We start from the raw sequence: 26,751 nt of genomic DNA, 5'->3' as shown, positions 1-26,751 counted from the left end.
TGGCCACTTTCTGTGATTGGGGAGCAAAGCTGCAGATCGATCCATGGGTCCTTTCTTTCGCCCCTATAAAGAGCTCTTCTTCAAATTGCTGCCTTTAGCACTGCCAAATCTTAAGTCTGTTTCAGTGTAAAAATATATGTTGAAGTATGTATGAGCCATGCGTATTTTTCTGTAAATCAATAGTGGTTTACAAATAGGACACTGTTGTGTATCATAATGTGGGCTTCAACTCTGTCAGATTAAATCACTGTCAAAGAAGAGAGATGAATAGACAGAGACAATTTTAATGGTAATCATCGCCCCACACTGACAATATATTCCAAAATGTTTCAGAAAAGTCTGCTAGAACCACCAAAATTGTTTAGGATTTGGGATGTTGAACACATTTAGACTTATTCAATGCCTGAAAATTGAACTTCTGAGCTTCTATTTTGAGGATAACATAGGGCTGGTCAAATAATCCATAATATCAATGAATCTGTTTTTTGTTTTTGTTTTTTTTCTTTCTTTTTTTTTATAGTAAAGGTTTAATTTGGGGGAATGCTCCTGCTGAGGATTTTTCCCCCACTATTGCACCAACTTACTGGCTGTGTAACCACTAGCTGCAAATATTTAGTTTATTGTTACAAGCATTGTCACAGCTTGAAATTTGTTGCCCTTTAAATTAGGGCTGAAAAAATTAAGCAGATTAATCTTAATAGATTATTGAAATGATTACCAAATAATTTAGTAATCGATTAAACATTAACTGGAGTAAAGAGACTCTAAAACTTGTCTTTAGCTGGCTGAGCAACCCACTTAGACCGGCAATTATACCAAAATTATTAAAAAAATATGTAACCATTTTGCATTTACGATAAAAAGAAAATAAATGAATTAAATAAAAGCTAGTTTTTGAAAATAATTTATGTCACCCTTCAACTTATCATCTAGATTTTCTGTTCTTAAAGCAGACAGTGTAATATGCTCTAGTAGGGAGCTATCCTCGTGGTTAACTATATTTCATTCTATTTGTTGGATCATTTCATTATAATTTTATAATTGATTTTAATGTACAAGAAGTCTAGTCTGACAAGAACAGTGAAATGACTGGACATCATTTAGTAAAGGCCAATGACGTTTTACAGTCATTATTGCTATTGAATAATGCTTCTCTCATAGCGTAATCCTATCATATGTGGTATTATGCATTATTGCTGAACTCCTGCTCTGTAGTTTAGTGACTAACTGAAAAGCAGACTTGCTTCTGTGAAGCTTATTTCCCTTTATTTTCATTATGGTTGTGTAAGACAGACCTCTTTTTTTTTTCAGCCCTACTCGCAGATAAAGTATGAATCATAAGAGATTTGTTAAGATAATATATTGTTGTTATGCTGTCCACAAGAGTGTATAAATTTTTAAAACGACTAAAGAGACAATTAGAAGCTTAAACAGCCATCCATCTTCTACACTTTATTCTCTGTACTTGTGTTTTTTTGCCTTTGAGAGTCTCAGTGGTCCTGCGAAAGTGACAACATGATCTGCCTCTGTTCACCATCACTCCACAGCAGGCCCACTGAGACCAGCACTCAAAGGCTGCAGCCCTTTAGAGGTCATAAATAACACAGGGCTCCCGTAAACATAGAGGTGAGCCACTTCACCGCTGGGTGGAAATGAACCATTTTATTGAAACACCGCGTGGCGTCTTTAAAAAGTAAGAGGTTCCCACAGCATTTGTCTCAATGCTGAAGTTAAGTACTGTTTTTTCAGAAAACGGTGGAATCACATGAAGCCAGCTTTTATTTTTATCTCCATTCTCCAGTAATGAAATGCATTTTTTATATTCACTTTTTTTTTTACCCAGCGTTTTTTGTCATCACACTGTCACAAATACAGAGCAACAAAATTTACTCTCTGTATTTATCCAATCCCCTTTGGGAGCAGTGGGCTGCCATTGTGTGGCGCCCAGAGAGCAGTGTAGGGTTAAGGGTCTTTGCTCAGGGAGCCAGAGTGGCAATCTGTGGGAGTGGGGCTTGAACGCAGAACCTCTGGATTCCTAGCGCAATGTAGTCTCAGTAGTCTCCCAACCCGTGACTGGTCTATACTCACAAACTGATGTCTTCACCACTCTGGTGTAATCTACTCGCCAGCTGATTGGCTCCCTGTGGTCCAGTGTGCAGAAAATGCTGCAGACATTGTCTTTTTGCGTTTGAGCACCTTAAGGATAGTGGTGTGTGTGTGTGTGTACAAACACTGTTGCCAACTTGACTATTTTGTCGCTATATTTTGCAACTTTTCAGACCGCTCTAGGAACTATAAAAAAAAGAAGAAAATTTGCAACAAATCTAGCGACTTTTAAAAATGTAAAAAGCACAGATCACTCTGAGTTTGCTGTCTTCAGTGAAGTTCTCCTAAAAGGCACTGTCGGGCAGTCAAACTCTGCCCTGCTTGCAGTCAGAGAGAAGAGCTGCTTCATTCATGATGAGGCACACATTCGCGTAGCTTCCACTGATCCATCCTAAAACAGGATGTAAATATATTTAACATGTTTTGTTTTTTTCTTTAAAACTGTTAAAAATGCATCCCTTCCTGTATTTAATTCACACAAAGCTACATGCGCTGTATGTCTCTGCTAACTGTGTTTAGGTTGAATTTGATAACGCATGAAGACTTTATGTAATTTAATTCAGGTAAAGTATTAGTGAATACTTGCAATTATTGTATATATGTTGTATTTAGGGAGTGATTGATATAGATTTGACCTATTTTTAGGATAATTATCATTGATCATTTATTAGAAATAAAATTACAAATGCACATTGATAAGAATTTTACCCAAATACATAAATTGAACACAACTAGGTGTCAAGTTGTTTCTATAACCATTTTTACCCTCCTTTAGTCCAAAAGGAATAATTTTTTTTATATCTATATAAACAGTTAAAAGGGATAAACTGAGATTTAGAAGAAAGAAATGTCGCCTGCAAACAAGTGGAAACAAATAGCTTAGTCTATTGGAAAACATTTAATCTTTTTATTTCATTTCTGCACCAATTAAAAAGAACAAGTTAAAATGATTCCAACTCATTTGATATACACATGCTTTCATTTTAGTTGACTCCTGTTTTTTTTTTCTCCTTTGTTCATATTTAAATTTACTGTAATGATAAAAAAAAAAAATACTTGATGTTGGAAACATAAATGGTCTCTTCTGTTCTTTCGTTTCATGCCTTATTTTTTCCTTCTACTTCCTTAGTATTTGAATAAACATCTTATTTCTCCTGGCTTAATGTACTTTTTTTTCTTAATGCCTTCACAGTTTCTTCACAGCTCAGCGTTATTGTTTTTTTTTTTGTTTGTTTGTTTTTTTCCCCATGAATATCTGGAAAAGTATTTTGGGAAGGTTGTAAATTGTTTTCTTATTATTTCCTTTTGATTTTTTTATTTAAACACCTATCAAGTAAGCAAACATATTCTGACAATTGAATGCTTGAATACCGCAGCTTGTTGTCAGTGGCTCAAGAGAACGTTGGTCCAGAATTGATAAAGAGGAAGATGGACAAATCTACTTGTCAAATACCTAGAAGCGTCTGATTCCATCAGTCATAAGACTGATTACTGGAAGGCTCTTCTTCAAACTTTGATCAATAGTTTCTTATCATGTTTGGGAAACGCTGATTAAAATGTATGCGCTCTTTATCAGATTTCTATTTCTTACGGATTAAAATAAGGTTTTGCCTGCTGTCCTGATGCCACTAAAATGTCATTCTTTTTGTTTTATTTACTTCTGTATTATCTGTATGTGTGATTGCAATGGAAGTTTGATCCCATATTCTCAAGGATAACAAGAAAATGTAAGGAATGAATTCTAGCAATTAAGTGTTGATGGGATGACTTGAAGCCAGCTAAACAGTTGTCCCTACTGACCTAAAGTGATTATTTTAAGCAGAGGTGCATGACGATTGGCCGACAGGCCAAATAAACGGAGTTGGTTTGAACTGTTTTCTCACCGTTGTCCCTCTTTGATACTCTGCTTCCTTCACTGAAAGACCAAGGTCTTGTTTTTGTTTCATGTGTTTAAAGACGTTTTCCTACTTCTCATTTTGCAGAGCAAAGGAATACGAGACGTCAATGGAGGCCAAAAATCCGGTTCCCGACTCCCCGTACAAAGCTAAGTGAGTAACTATTAAAGTCAATAGCGCTTGATAGTTTTAAGGATTTTTAAAATAATCATTTTCCTACAGTTTGGGGAAAAAAATCTAAAGAAGTCATAACATTTCTTGATTTAAGATTCTTTAGTTAATAGTTACTTCTTTTATTCAGAATTACTTCTTTTTTTTTTGCTACAAGCCCACTTTTATTGCAAATTGATATTTATGCATCCGTTTCCTTTCTCTTTTATTTTTAGGGTGCTGTTTTGTCAGATTCTCTTTTTTTTTTCCTTATTTCTTCTATATGGTTTCTTTGTTTAATTTATTGTAAGATGTTTTTCATTCATATGAAGCAAGGTATTTTTTCCAATTATTCTTTATTTCATTACATCTGTTACACATTTATGTGTACTTTTTCTAAGCTGAGTCTAGCTCTTTCATAGTAGATTCGGTATTTGTTTTACTATTTATTGACATTGAAGGAAGAATAAATTAACTGTTTGGAAACAATAACGCTCCATAATAGTTACACTTATTTATAGGCATGCCATGAGTTTTTTTTAAAGATCTTTTTTAGAGTTATTGTACAATCATTTGATGATTTCATCCTTATTTTTAGATGTGTTGGTTAAGTTTAAACTTAATGAGATAAAGTTTTAAGTAAATCTATAGTAAATGTCTCTCTTTTGCTTTCCTTCAGATTACAGCGTTTGGTAAAAGACCTACTAAAGCAGCTGCAGGGCCAAGATAGTGGACAGTGGGCCAACAACAAAGCATCTGGACTGGACAGAACTCTGGGAGAAATCTCCCGCATCCTAGAGAAACAGGTACACGAGCAGGTCAATCATACGGTGCCAAAGTTTAGGTTTATGACTTGTTTTTTCTTTTAGTTTTATTTTTGGGTCCTATTTTGTGCCAAACATCCTCCCCGACTTTGTTGCTATTATCTTTTTATTAATTCTTAGTTTTTGTTTGGATTCCCCTTAAAGGCTAGTATGTCCTCTGTAGGAGCTTTGCTGTAAAGCCCAGACTTAAAAAAAATAGGCTTTAAAAAAAAAAAAAAAAAAAAGTGGAAGTTTTTCATCATACTGTTCCTGCCATCTAAGCATATTGAAAAAAATGTATTTCATCAGAGAGAGTGCTCCGGTTGTAAGCTTCTGCAGCATCTCCTCCTGCTCAATCCTGTTTAGTTGCTACCTCTACAGGTCGACTGCTGTGCTCTGAAAATTATTTAAGTAAACTTAATGGGAAAACTTCAGCTTCCTCAAGATTAGGGACAACAACAGCTTAAAGGAAGAATGTTGAACTACGTGGCATCAGGTAGTGCCAGCCAGAGGAGATAAAACGGCTAATATGATAGCTCCACGGTGGGAGCATCACCCAGCACTATTTGTTAAATTAGAGGTAAAGTTTATGCTGTCTTAAAATGAACAAGCTACTGTTATTGTAAGGTATTACTACAGGGTTCCCACTGGTCCTTAAAAAGTCTTAAAAGGCACTGAATTCTTCAAAATAAAACTATGGCCTTAATTGGTATATAAAATGTCTTAAATCAGTCTTTCATAGGTCTTAATTTTTTTCAAAACAACATTAATAGGGTTATTTTTATCACGATTTATTTTTGTAATCTTAATAAAACGTTAAAATGCAATACTGGCCTGACACCACGCTAGACACAGATTCTACTCAGATGATGTGTCACAAATACAAGAACCAAACCAGAGCTGCAGGAACCAAATTATGTCATTCTGTTCTTAGAGAGGGAGCAGATTCCTCTGTTCTTCCAGAGCGTAAACTCCCATAGTGTGTTTTCACCATTTAGATGTTCCAAATAGAGTAGCGTCCATGCACAAGAACAAACTGTGTCATTGGTTTAGACGGCTGTAAATTCAGTTTACCAATCAAATAATTTTATAAGAGCGAGTGAACTGCTCAAAGTTGTAAATTATATCCATATATGCAACAGTTGAAACATCTGCTCCAGAAGGTTTTTTTTCTTAATTCACACATTAATTTGAAGCTGAAGGAATTAAGAATTTAATCAACTGTCTCCATGCTTATGATAAAGGAAATATACAGCCCACTTCCTGTAACGAGTTATAAATTTCCTGGCTTGTTGTGGTTCGAACCCCTCTGTGCATGCTTTTGGTGTGAGGATGGAGACATTATACTGCTCTGACTGTAACGACTTAGGCGGCTGGAGAGGCCATTACCAAATTTCCCCAGAGAGCTAGAGAAAAAGGTGGCGAAGGTGGGTGGCAGAGCATCCTGTAAGCAATGAGGAGGAGACAAGCATGATAGGAGTAGCAGTCAAGCTGTTGCTACATGAGGGCCCCTCCTCTTAGCACACAAACTCCCAGCGGGAGATCAGGGGTCAGTGGGCCACGGGCTCCATTCACCAGCAGTCACAGGAAAGATGCAGATCAAGCCTCTTTCTGCTTATGATTGCTTTGCATTTTACCCCAGTTTAAAGCATATTTTAAACACTTTTACTTTAGCACCTACCTTCACCGATATACATTTGTTCGGTAGAACTGTGATTCAGACATGGAGCAGATCGGGGACCACTCTCCCCTCTAATCTTTTGACAAATTTAAATAAATAGTGTCTCCGTCAGCATTGCTGTCTGGCCTATGAGTCACTTTGAGTTGAAGCCATTTAGATTATTTGACCTTACAAGCATCTCTCGTGTCATAGACTCACCTAGAGATTTGTTTTTCTCTTCCATATCTGATTCAGTCTCCACTTTCTCCGCTAATTCCTTAGACGGCATTCAGCCCTCCTATTCTGCACCGTTGTTTGTCTCCCCTCCCTCCCCCCTTACATCTGAGGCTAAATCTAGTTTCTGACCCACGTCTGTTTCTCCCTCTGTGCCTTTGTGAGGTTTGTATAATGTCAACCCTAGCAATCTTTTAACTTTACTGGGGGGGTTGAAAGGAATATATTTTTTTATGTGCTGCCACTTTTCTTTTCTTTTTTTTTTTTTACAGTGGAAAATGAGCTCTTTATTATTAACAACATCTTTACTTATAGTTTAAATGTTTATGGCTGCTTCTGTGTGAATTCTGCATAAATAAGATAAATGTCTGTGACAAGTTGGAAACTTTGAGGAATGTGGTTCTCTTAAGTGCCAGCAACTGCAGACCTTATTTACATTTTCATTTGGTTCCTGTCAAAACCTGGTTCAGCTGACTGGAGGACCTGATGGAGGTTGTCAGGGGCCATGGGGGAAGGTGAAGGACGTAGTGGTGGGATGACGCCGTTTCTTGGTGGGCCTCAGGCTGACTGATAGAAGCAATGCAGATTAGCACTTTCCCAATGAAATATTGGTAAATTAATGGAATGAAGAGGTTTATAACTTTTAAAGTTGTAGGGAATTCAAATTTAAATTTCAAATCTTTCTGGCTTAAACATGTATATAAATGTACTCTTTATCAGACCATATTTTCCCAAAAGTTAGAAAATTTCTATTTATAAAAACATTCCTGTCTTAAAATCTGTGTTGGTTTTTTTTTTTCCATTATTTTATGAGTGCCAGTTAGTTATACGTCAGCTTGTACACCTAATTCGGCCAATCATATATCAGCGGTCATCTGTCAATCAAATTTTTTTGGTCATAGGATCTTGATTCATATGTTGCAGCTGATATACGCAATGCTTGAAATAAGACATAAGAATCATTTACTTTACCATTGAGTTCCGTCCCAGTGTTCACGGGGATGGATGTCTGTGTCTTCAGCAGGCGTAGAGCTAACAGAACTGGCAGCACTGCGAGGCAAGGGCTCAACATGTAGGGCTGTAAGCCTTCTACACCAACCCAAGCTTCTGCCGCGCTGTCGTCCTCTTCCACAACAAATTCGTCACCGCTTTCCTCCTCTAAATAAACAAAGTATGACAGAGGAGACTCATCCACGACATCTGACAAAAAACTCTCCTCCCCTTGCATGTTTCCGCTGTCCACAGCGTTCATGGACAGTTTTGTTGCTAAGTGCTACTTGGTCCCAATGTAATTTCCCATTGGGAACCTACTGGTACTAACTTGCTAACTGGTTAGCAAGATGCTTCCGAGACACTAGCCACAACCAAAAAGCTTGTGAACCTTCCGCCACAACAATCCCGCCCCCTTGATAATCGACCAATCACATTCACTTTATTCACTCGTGTAAAGTCGGACACCATTCAGGAGAATACGGAACTGCAACCGTTGGAACAGCCGCTTCCCTATGACTTTTAATAAGTTATGGTTTCAGAACTGGTAACATTTTTGTGATTCCACTGTTGTGGATTAGATTCTTTTGACATTTTAAGCATTGAACAGCGGTTGTTAAGCCCTACTTGTCAGCTGGCTGAAAAGATGACAATTTCCCCTTCGATTATCAGAAAGATAAATTTGCTAAACGAATGGATGGGCATTTTTGGAAACTAAACCACATTTAAGTTTATCATGGTAATCTTAAAGTTAGCAACTTTAAAGCACCGTTTGAATCTTGCTCCCTGCTTAATAACCTTTTAATTGCAATGTTTTAGATCTTCTATAAATGCCAGAATGACAACAAGCTGTCAAAAGCACCATGAACTCCTTTTGTTTGAGGTTTATTTACTGTTTTTGATAAACTTTATATAATAGAATAAAAACTTTACCTTATCTGTTGGAGGGATATTTCACCAGGCGGTTGGGATTATTTTTTATTATGCATGCCTGTGCTTGTTAATCTCTAATATTATCACCTCCCTCTAAATACTGACCATTGCAGAGGAAACACTTATTGTCTAAGATTTTGTGTTTTTAGTTCAAAAGGGGACAAAAATACAATATGAACACGGAATAATTATTTACAGGGGTGATTCCACGGTGAGCAGATTTACATGCACAGAAATGCAGAAATGAAGCTCTAAAAATATCAAGACCTCCAGCGCTATGGTTTACTGCCTTCCCCAAATTATTATGACTATATTCATATAGAGGTTAATTTGTTCTTCCAGTCTGGCTGCTTTACATTGTTGCGGTACAGAGCTGTGCCCATGACTTAACATCACTGATTAAAGGTGAAGTCTGCCAATAATGAAGTGGACGCTTTTGTTGACCATCTGTTTGTGGAGCTGAATAACTGAGATCGTCTCCTCCTCTTAGCTGTAATGAATGTTTCTTGAAGGAGGAGACTACAGTGAGCAATTTAGCTGGACTACTGGGTTGCAGGCATTGTTGCAGGACACACCAGCTGCCCGGTCCTTCCCATCAGCTGGTACAACAATAGTCTGCCTGGACAATAATTGGATGAGACTGCCCCTGTTGTATAATTCAGGAGCTAATTCTCACCCCTGTGTTGACGCTCTGCTCTTGGGGAAATTGTCTAACCTGTTACTGTGGTTTGTGGGGTCTTCTGTTAGGCTTTTAATAGATATGTTAGGGTGTCCATGTTTTGTGTTGTACTTTTGGGTAATTGATTTAATTCTGATATATAACCTATAGGACAAAATAAGTATTTTGTTATTTTTATTTACATTTATTGTTTGTGTTAGCCCAAGTTTATTTGTTGAGGTCACCATAGTCATGAAATTTAATAACTTAAGTTAAAAATACCAAATATTAGATCAACCTTAAGTGTAATATGCTGAATGAACAGAATGGTAATAATTTGTTTTTCCTGCTTTCAAACAAAGATAATAACTACAACAGTAACATTGATCACAGCTTTACTTTATATTGAAGCTGACTACATTATATTTATGAATTTAAAGAATTGTTAAAATAATGCAGAAGTAGCGATTATTTATATTTTTGTAATTCTGCTGTTTATATATTATTCTCCATCATTCTAACTTTCTGTGTGTTTTGAGGAGGGACTTTTTTTTCCATATGGTTATCATAAGCATAGCTTACTTTAAAAACTAGGCCTAAAATGTGTTGTTTGGATGCTAGGCTGAAGATCATTTTAGTCGGTGGTGTTCAAACTTACCATCCTGCACCTTTTAGATGTCATGTGTAGAGAGGGACACACATTGCGAGGTGAATAATGATTCAAGCTGTGTGACAATCAAGTAAATATAGCTTTCAATATTTTTTTTTCCTCTGAAACTGCTGCTCTAAAATAATTACCTATTATATTTATAGCACTAATGGTTATCCAGGTGGAATTGTGGGCATCTTAGCGCATGCATTATAAATTAGCTGTGGGAAAAGGGAGCAGGTCTCCTCTCTGCTCTGTTTTCTTACTCTATGCGGAGCTTTTGGAAGAAACAGTTGTCTGTGGCTGTTAGACTGTGCTTGAGGAAGCTCTAGCTGCTGTCGTGAAGAAGTAACAGTAGAATTATTGCTGTTTGAATGTGAAGTCGGTGTAAACAGAGGAAAAGTCACTAGATTTATCTCTAGTTGCTTTTTTTGGGGGGAAAAAAGTTACTTGAGGGGACTCAATAAGTCGCTAAGCTGGAAACACCGGACTGTTGACTCTAGAGTTTTGTTAAGAGCGAAAGCTAACCAGCTTCACAGCAGGGCAGATGGAAGGAGGCAGTCTTTTCAAAATAAAGTCAGTTTTAACATTTAATGATATTGACATTTATGTTCTTCTCTGATTATGATGAGAATAAGTCAACACATTTGCAGTATACCATAGCACATCTTTACATTGTTTAACCTTTTTTTTTTATTCTGAAGTCATGGCAGCTTTTATATTGTTGTGATTAAGACTATTAATTACATGTAGCGCAAACCCTTGACTACCCTAAGTAAAGTTTCAAGGTAAGCTCTCCTCTCTCATCCTCAGGACAGGAAAGGAACAAGCAACCAAGGAACTATATATTACTGCTTGCTTTTATAAGACGGACCAGGAGTCTGCTGATCCCAGTTAGCTCCTTTAATACCATTTGATTGGTTGCTTTGAAAGAGCTGCGTTTTCTCATTTAGCCTTGAAGCTTTTAGGTAGGTGTGTTGATGGGAGGGTTAGCGGTGGGGTTAAACCAAGTTCAGGGGCTGAGACCTAATTGATTAGACATTGAAACTGCTGGTAATGAACATAGAGGAAGTCAAAATAAGGTCTTAAGCAAACATGGCTTCAATTCTTAAGGCAGCGTTTGATTCATTTCCCCATTATGTTAAGACATCTCTTACATGTTTAATGTTTTTTTGTCAGTCACATACTACACCCTAAGTGATCATTTACGGCCTGCACCAGAATTAAGGAGCAGTTTCCTAAGCAGCAGGTATAGATGACAGATGAAGAGCTTATCTGTAATTTTTGAAAACACTTCTCCCAATGTGTTTGGGCTTGTTGGATGCTTCCCATCTGTGGAACAATAGCATCATAAAGGGGATGGATTTTAGTGATGACACGATGTGAAGGAACCTCATAAGGTGAAGGGGTGACAGGTGGTGGAACACATCAACCTGGAGGTGCGTGAAGGTAGCCCTCCATCATCAGCTCTGTGCCAGGTCCTGTCCTCTCCCTCAGCTCTGACACAAACACGCCTGGTAGTCTGTGCTCAGGCCTTGCTTTGTCTTGTTGGTGAAAAGGATTCTTTAGCATTTCTACCTACCTACTACTAGTTACTCTGTCAGAACACAAGGCAATTCAAATTTGGCAAGGGGTAGGCATTGGTCTTTTGTTTTAATCAAAGTAAGCTGAGGTTTTAAAGCTGATTTCAAACTTCCAAACATTTTCTATCACACCCTTCATATAGTTTTTGCGCACACTTTCAGTCAGCTTGCTTCTAAACAGTAAAGAAAAGTCTAGATTTAACACAAACAAGAAATATTATAGATAATAATATTGAAACTCTAATCCCCCATAGGTATTGTGTGTTTAGAAAAAAAATAGTTTCTGTATTTTATTATTGGAGTAATGTAGTCAAATCGTACCATGTGATTTTTGTCTTAAATTAGTGTGTTGAAGTTGTGTTTTTTTTTTATTTAAAGGTTGTCAGACATTCAAAAAAAAAAAAAAGATAAACAAGCCTGTTTTAAAAGAGTGTGAAGCTTAGTTGCTTCTACTGGATGCCGACAGCAAATGCAATGAATTTTCTCAGCAATTTAAAATTTCTGTCCGGTTTTACAGTAAAAATGGGTTCTAGTATTCTGATTTCTCCACTTTCTTTTGATTTCTTTTACTGGGCTGACATTTTCACACTTGTTCTGTTGTCATCTGCTGAGACCACCCTGGTGCGAACCAGAGCCCGCAGATCATTTGCCTTTAACTGAAACTTGATTGTTGTTGGGCGGAGTTAAGTTTTGCACTTTTGAGATTAAGCAGGAATACTCGAGGGACCACTTTGTTTCAGATTTCAGTCCGCCGCCTCCTTAGGAGAAGAAAAAAGGTTCCCTTTCCACTGAGAGCATTTTAATCCCCTGTCCAACTGGCTTCTCGCTGTCCCCCACTGATCCAAACCCTTCTGTCTCTTTGACTCCACAGAATAACGCAGACCAAGTGGCTTTCCAAGTAGGCGGCGGCCTGAGTGCTTTGGAGCAGATTTTACAGGTCATCACTGCTGTTACCACACCCACTGCAGTCCCACGTATTCCTCTTAAGTGAGTACCATCACCAAACTTCCCGTTATTATTTTTTGTCACTCGGCATCTCCAAGGCTTATCTGCTATGCTGTGACAAAGTTTCAATTTCAAGCCAGCAGGGTGAGCTGTCTCTTTAGCTTATAGCCTGCTTGACTTTTCTGTCTGTGGAAAACACATGATTGACTCTGTTATCTTTTTAGAGTCAGTAGCTACAAGTCTAATAGTTCTTGTTAGAAAAGACAACAACTTCATTATTTAGATCAATGTTTATTCTCTTAAGTTTTAGTTTCTTCATATGAATGCATTGTGTCAGTAACTATACTGTCTCTATAAGCCTTATCGGATATCCAACTTCTACTTTGTTTTTGTCAATATTTCCTGAAATAAAATGCAGCTGCACATTATTCATTTTGTGTGTGTTTATGAGGCTTTTAATATAGTGTTTCCATGAATTATTTTATTTATTAGAAATACAGAAAGAAGAGTTGTTTGTTTTACACTTGTTTCATACCATCGGAATAATATTTAAGAAACTATTTTATGAGGTATTATCTGAAGGAAAAATCTAGTTATTGGTGACAAAAAAGGGAAATTCAGATTCAAAGGGTCAAAAGTTTCCTATTTGGCCTCATTCTTTTTGTTTTTAATTATCATAATTCACCCCGTTTTTCTATTGATGAAGTTTCCTCTCCTACAAGCCTTTCTTTGGGGCTCCTCTCCTGCATTGTAGTTCTGATCTTGTTTTCTCTTTGGACACTAAAACAGTCGATTCATCTCCACTGAACTACTTTATCACTGCAGTTTGTTACAATGAATATTTTACATATATTTTCTATTAAAAGTGAAGCCCTTAAAGGTTTATGAAGCAGCTGGTTTTCTGTTATTGATGTGTGTTTGCATTATTCTCTGAAAACCTAAAAGGCACATGTCTCCCTTTGATGTATAGTATTTTTCAGCGGGGATCTGCATGGCCTGATGTAGATAACCTCAGAGAGGCTGCTGTGCTCACAAGTGGAACTCTGTAATGGACTCGAATGGCCTTGCGCTCCCATTCATTAGCATTTACTGGTCTCTCTGTCTCTGCTAATGGACAAATCCTTCTTATATTTATAAGGCTTTTAAAGGACATGGCATATGTATTGATTTTTTTTCCCTTCCCTTTTTTTTCTTTTTTTTTTTTGGAGCCTCTCAATCTCAGTTGTTGCAATATGAAGGAATTCCAAGCTCAGTGTTGTGTTTAAAGAGATGGGATTGTAAGCATGGTTTTTCTTCTTCTGTGTGTCTGGACTAAATTGTTGCATATTTGCTTGACCCACTGTCTGAAATGCATTGGATTTTTGTTTGATCTTATTTTATGTGGTTTGCTGTATTGCAGGGGAAACTGGACTCATTTTCCTGCTTCATTTTTACTTTTCAAGGAAAGCAATTATTTTTTGCCTTCTGTTTTTTGCAGGTGCTTAACTTTTAATTCACTGATCAGCTGAGTATTGTTTTAAACACCAAACTGTTTTTTAAAGAATCTGTAGCCAGTGTTGAACAATTCAGTTTGTGACATAACTTTTTTTAAATGCTGCAGTTGTAAAACAAACACCAGAGTTCTCCTAGTGCCTAAAGCACATAAGCAATTACTTAGTATGTAGAAAAATTAAGCAGTTGCAGATTTTAAAGTTTGGGTTTAATGAGTAAATTACATTTAGGATTTCATGATAAATCCTAGTCCTTATTAAAAAATCAACTAACCAGCCCCCATGTTTAGGAATAAACTGGAAGCTCCTGATTGCAATCCTACCTAATGTGTAAAAGAAAATGTTAATTCTCGTTTTCCATAAATAAATATTTATCAAATCATACATTTTGTTTAAAGGAAACTGCATGTATCATAAAAGATGGTACCTAATGTTAGTTTTGACCTAATGTTTTAGATTTTAAGTCCCAAATTAGAAGCCTTAAAACAGATGCCAACTTCAGCGTTGTTGGCCTGCCGTGGTGTACATCTGTACTTTCTTACACTGCTTGCAAAACATTCTTCTCTCCTTTTTTTTTTTTTTTTTTTTATGTGAGCTTCTTCGGCCAGAGACCGTCATGCTGACTTCTTCTGTGTAGACAAACTTCCTCTATCTGAGGAATATTCTGATCTTGTAATGAAGTCAAATTGGGCCCCAAAACCGTTTATACTTGTAATTACTTTTTTTCCGTTGGCGACATTGGATAACTCCTAAACATTAGTTTGTTTTGTAGAGCTGCTTGTGGCTACAAAATCTGTATTTAAACTTTTTTTTTTTGTATTTGTTGCATGTATCAAAACAGTCTAACTGTTTGACTTTAACTTTATTGGCTCATTTAAAAAGCGGGAAAAGGTCAGACTTTCCTATTTTGTGACTTAGGTCAATGCGGCTCATGAAAAGATGCAACACAAGGGCGCAGCCTGGCTGTCTGCTTATCACAATCTGTCATCTGGATTGTTACGTGGCCTAATGGGCTGCTATACAAGCGCTAGTCCCAGAGTGTGCTACATTATCTGTTTACAGAGATGCCTCCATATTGATCACCTCCTCCCACCAGATAAGCAGAGTGATTTACAAAAAAAAAGAGGCAGCTGCCGAGATGCTCACGCCACATCTCTCCCCAGAGAATCTGATTCCATCTTGTTAGCATTACATTAATGAGCTAATTCCTCTACAAGGCTGCGCTAATGTTCTGGCATAACCCTGTGGTCGCTGGGGAGTCTCGATGAGAGTTTATGCAGCTTAACTGATGAGCTTACTTCCGCCAAAGTTATGAGCACGTCACAAAAAGGTCTAAAGCATCTTTGGATATTAGTCCAGCTCTGCCAATTAATTACATTTGCATTATGGTAATTATTTTACCTTATAAATTATGAACCAATACTTAGTAGAACTGCATGAAGCCGGCTTGCTATCTATTTGCTATGGGCTCTATGAATTAAAACCCAGGCAGTAATTTTAATTAATCTTAGGAGTCTCAAAGCAGCAGAAAATCATCAATTAAAATAATATCCTAAGCTTTTTTTCAGGTTGGTATTATGTTTGTATTTCTGAACTTGAATTTAAGATACTCCAGTCAGAAAACTAAACTGCCAGTGAAATTTAAAGACCGTTCCATTTTCTGCAGGAACAATAACATGGCAAGATATAAAAAGATCATAGAAGGGCATATTTTGATCATTCCAGTTATTTTTGAGATTATTGTTTGACATTAAAAATGTAAAACATATGTGGGCAGGAGAAGTTGCTTTAAAGGATGGGTTTGACATTTTAAAAACAGATAAAATGATCAATGTGTTTGTTTAATAGTTGTCCTCATCTTTTATTGCCAGTTGGCACTGCTAGCATTTATAATAAGAATCATTCATATATTTTCAATAGAGCAGCTTCACTCTGAAATTATTCAATGGTTCATAACTGGAAGGTAAAACACTTCACCAAAGTTCATGATAAATTTGAAAAGTTGTTTGCTATAATTTTTCCTTTAGATTTTTCTGATCGGTTGTATTTTGATCCAAATTTGGAAGCTATATCACAACTAAACACACCTTTTTTGTAATTAAAAACTGTCAGATTTTAAAGAATTCATATCCTTGATCTATAGTTTGGAGAAAAAGATTTATCTTTTGTTGTGCCTGAAAATCTTCATATGCTTTTCCTAACATAATTTAAAAAAAAAGAAAGGAAAAAAACAAACAATAAATCTGTTTCAGTCAGTTGTGAAGGAAACATGTTTTCATATTTTGGAGCATGTTGTAAACTGACATTAGGATGGAGCCATAAGCTCCAGTGAGACACGCGTGTAAACCCAATTTGTATTTCCTTCACCATCTCGCCTGACCTGCTGTATCCTGTGAAATCAAACCTGCTACCTGTGGTGTTATTTCAGGATGTTTTCTGCCATTTGTAAGAGTCTGTGTGCGTTTGTCCGTGCGCACACTCATGTGAATGCCGCCGTGTAACGGCTCATCGGATTTCTCCTCCTTCATACCTGGCCAGCATGGCACAACAGCTAGAGTTGATGTCTTGGTAGCTCTCAGGGTATCGGTAAGATCAGCAGCAGAATCAAATTAAATGTCATTTAGATGGCAATGAATGAAGGGATTGTTTGACAGCACAAGGAAATGGATTTGCTCCTCACCTTTTATTTTGGCTTAAGGTTCTTTTTCTTCCCCTGTTTAAAGGATGGGGGGGGGGGTTTAACCTGATCTGGACGTTAGTCAGATTTCGACAGCGCGGCTCCTGTCAAGCTTGGCTGCACACATAGGAAAAGCTCAGAAAAGGGTGAGGAATTTGAAACTCTGGTTGAAGATAGCAGATCTTCGGGTTGATAACTCCAACTTTGACAAAAGGAGTCCTAAAAGAGCCTTTAACATGACTGTTGTCAGCTGAGCATTGACTTGATCATTTGACTCAAGAAGTGGCAGAGATCAATAGTTATATCTGCCATTGAAGTTAGTTTTACTTTTGATATGCTCCAGGGAAATTAATCACAATTCGTTTTTAAATAGTTTTGCAAACTAGGCTTTATCTTAAGAGAGCTTTCACTTTATTTTAGATATTAACATTTTAGACTAAAAGGTTGGCTGAGCCCCTAATCCCACAGTAAACCTTATCATGTGTAGGCCTGTGGGTTGGCAGGTTTGAAGCCCTCTGGGCTTCAGGGGTTAGACTGCATCAGGTGTTCTTTATACCTTACCTCCTGGTCTCAGCTCTTTATAGACCTAAAGCGATTGTTCTGGTAAATTTGTATGCCCTGACTGTGAGAGGTTAAAACCACTTGATGATGGTGGGCAGATTATATTCAACTTTGTTGCCTTTTCTCCATCTGTGTGGGTTCAGAAATGTGGTCTGCTCGGGTTCACTGGCACACAGCGGTCTCCAAAATACTCCTCTGCAACATGAGAATGGGTGGTGTGGCACTTCACCAAATTGTTCCTCAAAAGAGCTGTCATGTGGGTGGGGGGGGTCTTCAGCCTGTGAGATTCCCAGAGAGGTTGTACTATCGAGTGTCATCCTCATCAAGCTCAATTAGGTGGGAGGAAACCAAAGACAGACGGCTGTAGTGGTCTATTGTACAAGTTGGTGTAAGGGCATAAAGCAAGCATGCCTTAGACGGCCTTTTCATTTGTCTATAGATGACCATAGGGACAGCCTTGTTAGCTGGCTTACAAAGTTACTGCATGCCTGTTGAATGGTGCTGAGAGCCTGATCTGTCATTCTCTTTAATGTAAACTCGACAAGCCAGAGAAGTACAGAACTACATCCCAATTCCTTTAAGTACATTTAACTACTAAACCACAATCATTAAAACATATTCTTAGACTTGGACTCAACTTTATTTATCCCTTTGGATTACTGCTTCAGGGAAATTATGTTTCCAGTAGCTTATATAGAGTAAAAAGAGTTAAAGCAAGATGGCATTTAAGATAGTTATATAAAAGAAAATATAAAAAATATTAAAAAATAAAAAGCATAAAAAAAGGAAGAAAGTTGTAATGTCCTGGAATATATTTCCCTTTGAAATAAATAAAGAAAAACTGCACAGTAGAAGCTAAGGTAAGACTACAAAGTAGTTGACTTGGGTTATTGCACTTGCACAAATATACTGACCTTATGAATAAGTTAGAAAATTACACAGGCCACACAGTATTTCATGTGTTATTGGACAGTGAGAGAGAAGAATATTACACGAGTGACAAAAGGTAATGTTTTACATAAAATGTCCAAGGAGGGGGGGTGCTGACCCTTGTCCCTTCTCCTCTCTGTTTTTTAATGTCCATCATACAAGTTGCATCAAGGGAAACAAAAGACTTTCAGCATAATTTCCTTTTGTAGTCTGCTCCAATAGGGACCTCCAGTTATCAGCAAATGGAAAGGACAGACCTAAAATCACCAAACATTTATGAAACAGCTGGAACAAATTTTTTTCAACAGCTTATAAATCAAATAAAATGTTCTGTGTGAGATATCAAAGGGAAATTACCTTCTTTTATTTACAAAAATGTATTTTATACTGTGTGTTTTTTTAAAAGATATAATGACTGAAAACTGACACAGATGTCAGAAAAAGAAAAGACTGTATGTGTAAGTAGTGATCCACCAGTATTTTGAACTGACAGCTTTCCCTCAATCTACCGGTACATGTTAGAAGCCTAAAAGTATGAATATTGTCTCCTGTTTCTTAAAGTTTTCAGTTTAGTAAATGCACCAGTTAACATAACAGTATCTTCATGATCCACCCTGTTTTGAGCTATTGAAAGAATTGACTAAAAATCAACATACTTATCCATTTTCTACAGATCATATATATATATATATATATATATATATATATATATATAATTATTTATTTTTTTTTTACTTGGAAATGCTGAAGCAAAGTCAGGTGTACACAATGTGTTTGTGTTTATGATAGAAAATTGGAATAGGACAAAGTTCAAATAAATTTGGTGGATTTTATGTAATAGACTCAATGTCCTTCACTTAAAAAAAAAAGTGCACAATTCTAGTATTATTGTGCAGTAGTACATTATAATATTCTATGAAGATCCCTTTCTAAATATAAATATGTATAGGCATTTGTTCATTTTATAATGTCAGGGGATCACAACATTTTCTTGAATCGACACGAGATATTTAGATTTAAAATGAACCGTTTCGTCTGTTTGCTTGTTAGGTTATCAGTTGAGCTGCACACTGCCTGTCAACTGACTGAAAAGTGGTGACTGTACTTCTCATACTCTGAGGAACACATTTAGTGGTGTTAAAAAAAGGAGGAGGGGGGTAGAAAACTATAGCCTGACGTAGTCCGACTCAATTCTAGTCAGAATATGAGTCTGATACTGCTCCATAGAGCTGTGATTATGGGGCGTGTTTCGAACGAACCAGGAAAAAAATGCCTCTGCACTCAATTGGATAGACCTACAACCAATAAGAGCAACGGAGTGCGTGACGTATGTTAAGCGAGGCATAGTTGTTGTCCACAAAAATCAAAGCGTGCAGTTGCACGCCTAGAATAAAAATATGAGCCTTGATCGCGTTTCTCTGTTCCTCTTTTAAAATTAATTTGCTGTCGATATCTTCTAGAACAGACCTAATAGCAGAATCTACTCACCTAAACTCTCCAGCGGCAGCCGTTATTGTTGTCACCCAAGCGCGCTTTGGTCACGTGGTTGATTACGTTACTGTTGGTCATCTGTCCATCATCGTATAAAGCCCGCCCTGACAATTTGATTGGATCGCCTGACAGTGGGCGATAATACTCGCGCTACTATGGAGCAGAGCCAGACCGAACTTCCCGACCACAAACTTTGTGGGCGGGACTAAGTTCGGAATGGCACCCAGGCTAAGAAAACTACAGATATGCCTTTAAATTACTTTTAAGGTAACACTCTAAAAATAAATGTTGGCAAGCTGTGAGCCATTCTGCCTGCAGTGGCAGTTATAAATAAAAGGTATAAGACCCCCCCCCCCATCTTTTAACACTCTGAACTAATGCTATTTTTATTCAAAGTAATCATGCTGTGAAAATGTAATACTTCTACCATTTTACGCTGCAAGAAAGAACCCCCTTCATTTTCATAAGCACCATGTCTTAAAAAATTACTGTACCTTTTTTCTTATGTCTGTAAATCTAAACTCTACATTTAGTTGAAAAGTGCAGAGTTCAAAGTTAATTAGTTCCTCAGGCAGTCTTTTCTCCTTGTACGAGCTATAACTCAGCCCTTTATTCACAGCTTAGGACGAACATTTGGCAAATGGAGTCTCAGGCTCAGTGTAACCTGAATGCTATTGACCAATGTGAACTTTATCTGGCCGTTTCAAAACATTTCTTTGCCAGTAATTAAGCCTGTCCTGCCTTGCCATTTAATCTGTGATAGATAGAAGATAACCCTGCTATTGTGCTCTGCTTTACTGAATAAGTGCATAATCAAATACCTCAATAGTGACTCCAGACACCCAAAGTAACTCCTGTCCTTTAGAGGAATGCCCATGGGTTGCTTTGGCTGTTCCCATAGGCTGTGTGAGGTGTGTAATTATACAATAGCATTGTGAAAAAAGATTTGAGTTGTCGTTTTTCTATTTGCAGTGAAGCTTATCTCTGTCATGCCTTCACTCAACATTCAGAGTCTCTGAGAATCTGAAGCTGTAAGGCTGCACACAAAGCAAAGTCTGGCCAGGTTCTCATGTTACCTTCCCTCCTGTTGCACATAGCTTAATCTTTTTTTTTTTTTTTTTTTTTTTCTCCATTTTCTATTTCCAAAAGTGTGTATTGAATAAACTCTTATCACATCTGCCACACAGAGGTGTAACAGTTTGTAAGGTAATCTTTATTTTGCTCTTTTTTTCCTCTGTTATGCTTCATTGTTATCAGGTGTTAGGCTTTCCTGCCTGATGTAAACAATGTGCAAACACTCAAAATATAGGGATTCTCACATTAACACCACGCTCTGTGTCGGGCAGCTTCACACTTCTGTGTCAATAAAGAAACACCAGAAATTTTGGCTGATCTGCCCACAAGAAACAAAAAGCAATAACAGAAGTTACTGACAGACTTTTGTAAACCCTCGCCTTGGTTTTTTTTTTTTTTTTTGCTCTTCTATGCCAACATGGTTTTGACTGAAAACGCACAGCAGATGTGAAGGTTCGGTACATATCAAAATGTTTACCAGTTGAAGTAAACACGGCCTACTTTAGGCACCGAAGAGGGGGATTCCTTTCTTCCCGCGAGCAGATAGGACATGCCATTTCTCTAATGGCTAAAATATACAGTTGTCAGAAAATATTAACTGATGAAACAGGGCGAGGGGGAGTAGCAGTCACCACAGAATGATTGGTCAGTTATCTGAAGCATTAATCTTCTCTACAGCTTGTTGTAGAGCAGACAAAATACAGAGGCTGCTGCCTGGGGCTGCCTAGCTGCTGTTGGGAGCTGCTAAGAGAAATAGTTTTATCTCTCCAGCGGAAATGCTGCACCATCTCTGCCAAGATCGGACTGAGATAGCACTCAGCACCTCCGAAGGTGGCTACGCAGGGGAGTCTCTACATTAAGTAGCTGATATGAGTGTTTTATTCCTCAGATCTGCTTCCATTCTTGCACCGTCCGTGAGATATATTTCTGACAACTGAAGATAAAGTACACCCTTAAGAAAACAGAATCGAAGAAGAGTACGTGAGGTTTCCTGAAGCCTGCAGTTAGTCTTTCTGATTCCCAGGTCACATTTAGGACTTATTGCTGGTGTGTTATTGAGGGAAATTGCAATGGAATTTTTTGTTTTAAAACCTTGTGATTGATCATGTTTTCTATTCTTCTTTGCTAGATCTCTTTGTGCTGCTACAAATACCTACTATCTGGCATGTTCCTGTTGCACGTCCAACTGCACTTATGTGCTCTTCAGCAACAAAATAGTGTTCCTTGTGGACCTGCTGCTACAACAACTGACAGTAAGTCAATAAAAACTGTATGCTACGCAGGCTGCTCATCTCATTTAATGTTTTATTATTCTTAGTCATAATAGCTCAAACATAAGACATTTAGTATTAAAATATTTATATAACTTGCTTTTTTCCCTATAAAGATTTTGTTTAAATTATTAACTTTACAACTTTTACCAACTGGAGAAGCAATGCATTTCTTTCTAAAAAGAGAGTTTAACTTAACAATATTTTATGAAACAGCTTCTAACAACTTTTGAATACATTGATTAAGTTTTGTTCTGTAGTGTTGTGGAGGTTTTATTACAATGTTTCCAGGAAAACATTTTTTTGTATATTCAAATATATATATATATATATAAAAATAAAAATAAAAATATTCAAGTCCAAAGGTTATTTTTATTTTCCTGTCTGATCAAAAAAACTGAACAGGATCTTCATGTGCAAATAATCATTCTATGCAAGCAATTTACACAAGTATAACCTGGTACTTAATGTAGGTTTACATATATAGCTATAGTGACCTTTTAAGCCCCGATCACCCAGCTCTAAACCTAAAGATATAGATTTTTCTTTTATTTACATAAAAAAAATCTTTGTGCATGAAATTTTTGATATTTTATCTCTGAAGTTTTTGCACTTTTTGCCTCTCTACTGATGTCATCGAGTCCTTTAGTGTTCATGACGAGCGAGGCAACACAGAAAATCTGGAGTCCCACTGTCGCCTCCTGACAGAGGGAATGCGAGTGCTCCGTCAGAAAAGGCAGGCGGGCAGGCTGGGTTGTGGCGACTTGTCGGCCCATATCCTTCAGCACTCTGTTAGAAAGACTGTAAACATCAGCTCACTCCAAACATCCAACAGTGGCGGCTCAACACTCACAACACAGACAGGACAAGGCACAGCCACAGGGTTGTGGTGCATGCATTAATTCTACTGGGGCTTCCTTTTTTCAGTCGAGTTCCAATCCAAAGCAGTCGTATTTCCTCGGGGCACAGGGGGAGAAGTTAGGCTGTATACTTCAGTTTATATAAAACACATCCCAGCAGCTGCTCTGCTGATGGACATCTCCAGCAGCACTGTGGGAGATCTACAAACTCTTCTTCTTTTCAGTGTAAATTGAGCTCAGAAACTTAGACTTAATTCCACTGTCCTACATAGTGAGTGGTCATAAAGGTAATACAATGAGCATTAATGTGGCCTTAGTTTAGTTATTTTACTCATGCACATCTGAGTGCACGTCTCATTTTGGTATGCGTGTGTTAGCAATTGAGTGCAGCAGTGGGGGTTGGACTGCCATATGAGCATGCCCTCATTTAATTAGATTTGTGGAGAATGTCGGTGGATTTACCTATGCTGTCAGCATTCTCCCTGGCTGTTGGAGCAAATGTGAATGTTTTACCTTGGCAAGCTCAAAAGTAGAGACACTATATTTCAAATTCAGACCTGTGCTTATGTTGTACACATGATGCTTGGAATGCAGATTTGAAGGATGGCCATCCAACTAGTTTGACTAATCTCTCTCAAAGGTTTTCTTTTTTAGACTGAGCAGGACGTAGGTGATTTAGAGAATATCTTCATTTACAGCAGCTTTCTGTGGCTACTGCTTTATGTTCCTGTGCTCAACTACTAATTGGTTGGCTTACGGTAATTTTTAATAAACATCATAAGGTGTTTGTTGAGTATGATTCAAGTATAGAGGCTACTTACATCAAGAGAAGGTTTAATGACAGTAATTAAATATTTAATCAGGCCAATTCAAAAATTGCGTTTTCTTTAGATTGAAAACTTTTAACCAGTCCGGATTAATTGATTGAATTGTCTTTATAAACATTGTGGCATATGCTGTGTACGGGTACTACAGCGATAAACTGAATTGAATTTATCAGACAATTGGAAACCAAAAATAAAATATTTTTGCTCACTCTTTGGTATAGGGGTTGTTTTTGTGGGAGACAAAATCAAAGCTGTTGGTAAGTTGTGCAATTTGGAGGGGGCCCAAAGGCTTAAGAAAGACGCAAGTAACACAGTTTTTCCAATGGGAGCATCTCTGTTTATCCAGGCAGCCATAACTGAGATTTAGATCTTTGCAGAAAACTGAAAGGGGGAAAAAAAAATCTCTTTAATGGGATATGTTTGTCTTGATGTTAAGAGTATTTTGTGTATGGTAAAATCCCTATAATTTATTTTAATAATTCCCCTACATAGAAAGGCTAAATCATATTTCTTAACAGAATTCTATTAGTTTGAACAATACTTGTGTTAAGTGCAATCAAACAGTTTCTTGGTCCTGATAAATAATTACAAGTCTTTACAAGATTTCTAAAGCCTCTGTTTCTCAAAAATTAAGGAAAAAAATGTCTACATGATAGAGAAATGCAAGCTTAATCCCACCAGATTAAGTTGGAATCTTGAAACTTAAGTTGGGCTTTTTTGAAATGATCTAAGAGAGAAAATTAACTGATGTAATTTGGTGCAGTGCAGGTTACATTTTCAGTGGTAGTCGAAAAAAAAAGAACAAAGTATTTGTCAAGGAAATTGACATAAATTGGCTTTAGAGTTGTTTTATTTTAAGATACCTTAGTCCCATAATCTCCTGGTGTTTATTGTATTTATGGTTTCCAGAGCTGCAAAAAATATCAAATCAAAGTTGTCATTAATTAGAGCAAAATGAAAACCAAAAATGATAGCTCAAATAAAATATTTGGTAATTTATATGGCATGCAATACATTTTTAGGTACAGTACATTTTGTTTTTTTTCTGGTTCTTAAAGAGTTTTGGATTTGCTTAAGATTGTAAGTTGGCCACAAACTCTGATTGGTGCAGCCCCAGTTTTTGTCCAAAAACTGAGGTCTTTTAAAATTCCCTTTTGTATTTAGCGAGTAGCTTTTATAAACTTAAGATGACCAATAGTTTGGTCAGTTATACTAGTCTGTCTAAGCTGACATTCAATTCAGTCATTTTGTTGGGTTGCTTTTATATAAATGAAATCCTGTCTGTTTCCATCTTGTCTTTGATGTTTTTTATACCTGCTAATTGTTGTTTTGTTCTGTACTTTCTAGCTGTATGTTCCAGACGAAGACAAGTCAATTTTTGGCCGAAGCGTAAACAAGCAGGTTTTCGAAGGCTTCACAACAGGCCTTCTTCAGACCATTGCTACCATCTTGAAATCCCTGTATCTCTGCGTTGTTGAGCCGGCAAAATGTGAAATCTTCCAGTGTTCATCTTCAGATGCAAAGGGCAAAGGTTCTGCTGCAGAGTCCTACAGCACTCGTGCCCAAGATCTTATCAGGTATTTTTTCTTCTGTGTTCAACTCTAGGTTTCTCAACCTCCCACATCCTCCTGGTACCTCTTTATCTCACCCCCAAAACCTTTTTACGTCCTTTCTTTCAAGCTCCTCTTTACCACTGATGGACATCTGATTTCCTAAAGGGCAAGCCATATGTAAGGAATAGGCTTACAAAATGTCAGAAAGCCTGGAAATGATCCAAGTGGTGTCTTGTTAAAATGGGAGTAGTGTGAGAATGAGGTGTACTCTGGCATGTTTCCAGCGTGTCCTTTTTTTAAACATTTGGAAACGCATTCTAAGTAATATCAGTTTCTTTGGCGCTTACAAATCCACATAAACAACAAGCACTTCCAGAGCTGAGAGAGGTCCCCTTGAACCTGGCATTTAGGCTCTCCATGATGGTTTGGCCTGTAGGAGTGGTGATTGTGATGGAGAAATGTGGACCGTGAGGAAAGGCAGGCCCAGCACCCTGAAGCTTTGTGGACTAGTCAAGTCTTCCCACCATCCCTCCCACAAGAAATAATTCATCTGCGCAGGGCAGCTGCACAGGCACACCAATCTCATCCACTGACCCAGTTGTAACCCCATAGTCAGGGGGGTGGCTGAGAAAAATTGTACGGTCAGACTTATAATCTCAAGTACAAACCAGAGATTTACATCTACTGTCCTTTAATGTGTGACGAAGAATAAAACACAAAGACATTCCAACCCTTTACAGCCAATTTATCAGGCTCTCGTCGAGCCGTTTCCACATTTACCACAAGACTAAATGTCTTTTTATAAGGTTTTATCTTCTGCACTAACACAGTAGGCTTTATAATTAGAAAGTTTGACAATAGTTTTCAAAAGAAAAATGGCCTTAGAAAGACTGGGGGAAAATTGCAGAAAAAGTCAGAAATAAATTAGGGGACAGTTGAAATAACAGATATTGCTTAATTAGATGCTGAAAGGATTAGGTTTTAAACCTGTTTGGTTTGATTTATTATCCCAAAAAGGGGAAATGTTTTGGAAAAGAAACTGCCAACCTACTTTACCAAGATATGCCCACCTAAACTGAGAGGACAGAGTGATAATGGACCAGTCCAGATGAGTTAATGTTCATGTGTTAGAATGGTCCAGTCTGTTCAGACCTACACCCAATAGACACTAAACAGCCAAACATTTATGATCAGACATTTATACATTGAATGTGGCTAAACTTGCTGGAGGACAATTAACAGAAATAAATACACCAAGCTGTTACCAAAACACCACAAGACTCGCAGCTGTAATAGAATTATAATGTGGTTCTATCTAGTTTTTACCCGGGCATCTGAGATAACTTAAGATTTTTATCGCTAAATAATGTGAGGGGGCGGGACTCAGAACAACAAACCTTGGATCAAAATA

The 26,751-nt window shown here is 37.4% G+C and overlaps 1 protein-coding gene across 3 annotated transcripts in view; it reads left to right on the top strand.

Moving 5' to 3' along the window:
• Positions 1 to 26,751, top strand: part of scaper (S-phase cyclin A-associated protein in the ER) — a 71,005-nt gene that overhangs the window by 28,930 nt on the left and 15,324 nt on the right. For all 3 annotated transcript variants that reach the window (XM_015378942.1, XM_015378940.1, XM_015378943.1), the window contains 5 exons: positions 4,089 to 4,154; positions 4,831 to 4,957; positions 12,533 to 12,648; positions 21,959 to 22,082; positions 25,135 to 25,364. In XM_015378942.1, coding sequence (XP_015234428.1) covers positions 4,089 to 4,154; positions 4,831 to 4,957; positions 12,533 to 12,648; positions 21,959 to 22,082; positions 25,135 to 25,364 — 663 coding nt within the window. The remainder of the gene's footprint in view (positions 1 to 4,088; positions 4,155 to 4,830; positions 4,958 to 12,532; positions 12,649 to 21,958; positions 22,083 to 25,134; positions 25,365 to 26,751) is intronic.

The sequence above is a fragment of the Cyprinodon variegatus genome, unplaced genomic scaffold (genome assembly GCF_000732505.1).
Source record: "Cyprinodon variegatus isolate N-32 unplaced genomic scaffold, C_variegatus-1.0 Scaffold182, whole genome shotgun sequence".
Taxonomy (NCBI): Eukaryota; Metazoa; Chordata; class Actinopteri; order Cyprinodontiformes; family Cyprinodontidae; genus Cyprinodon; species Cyprinodon variegatus.
This window is presented reverse-complemented; position numbering and strand designations above follow the sequence as displayed.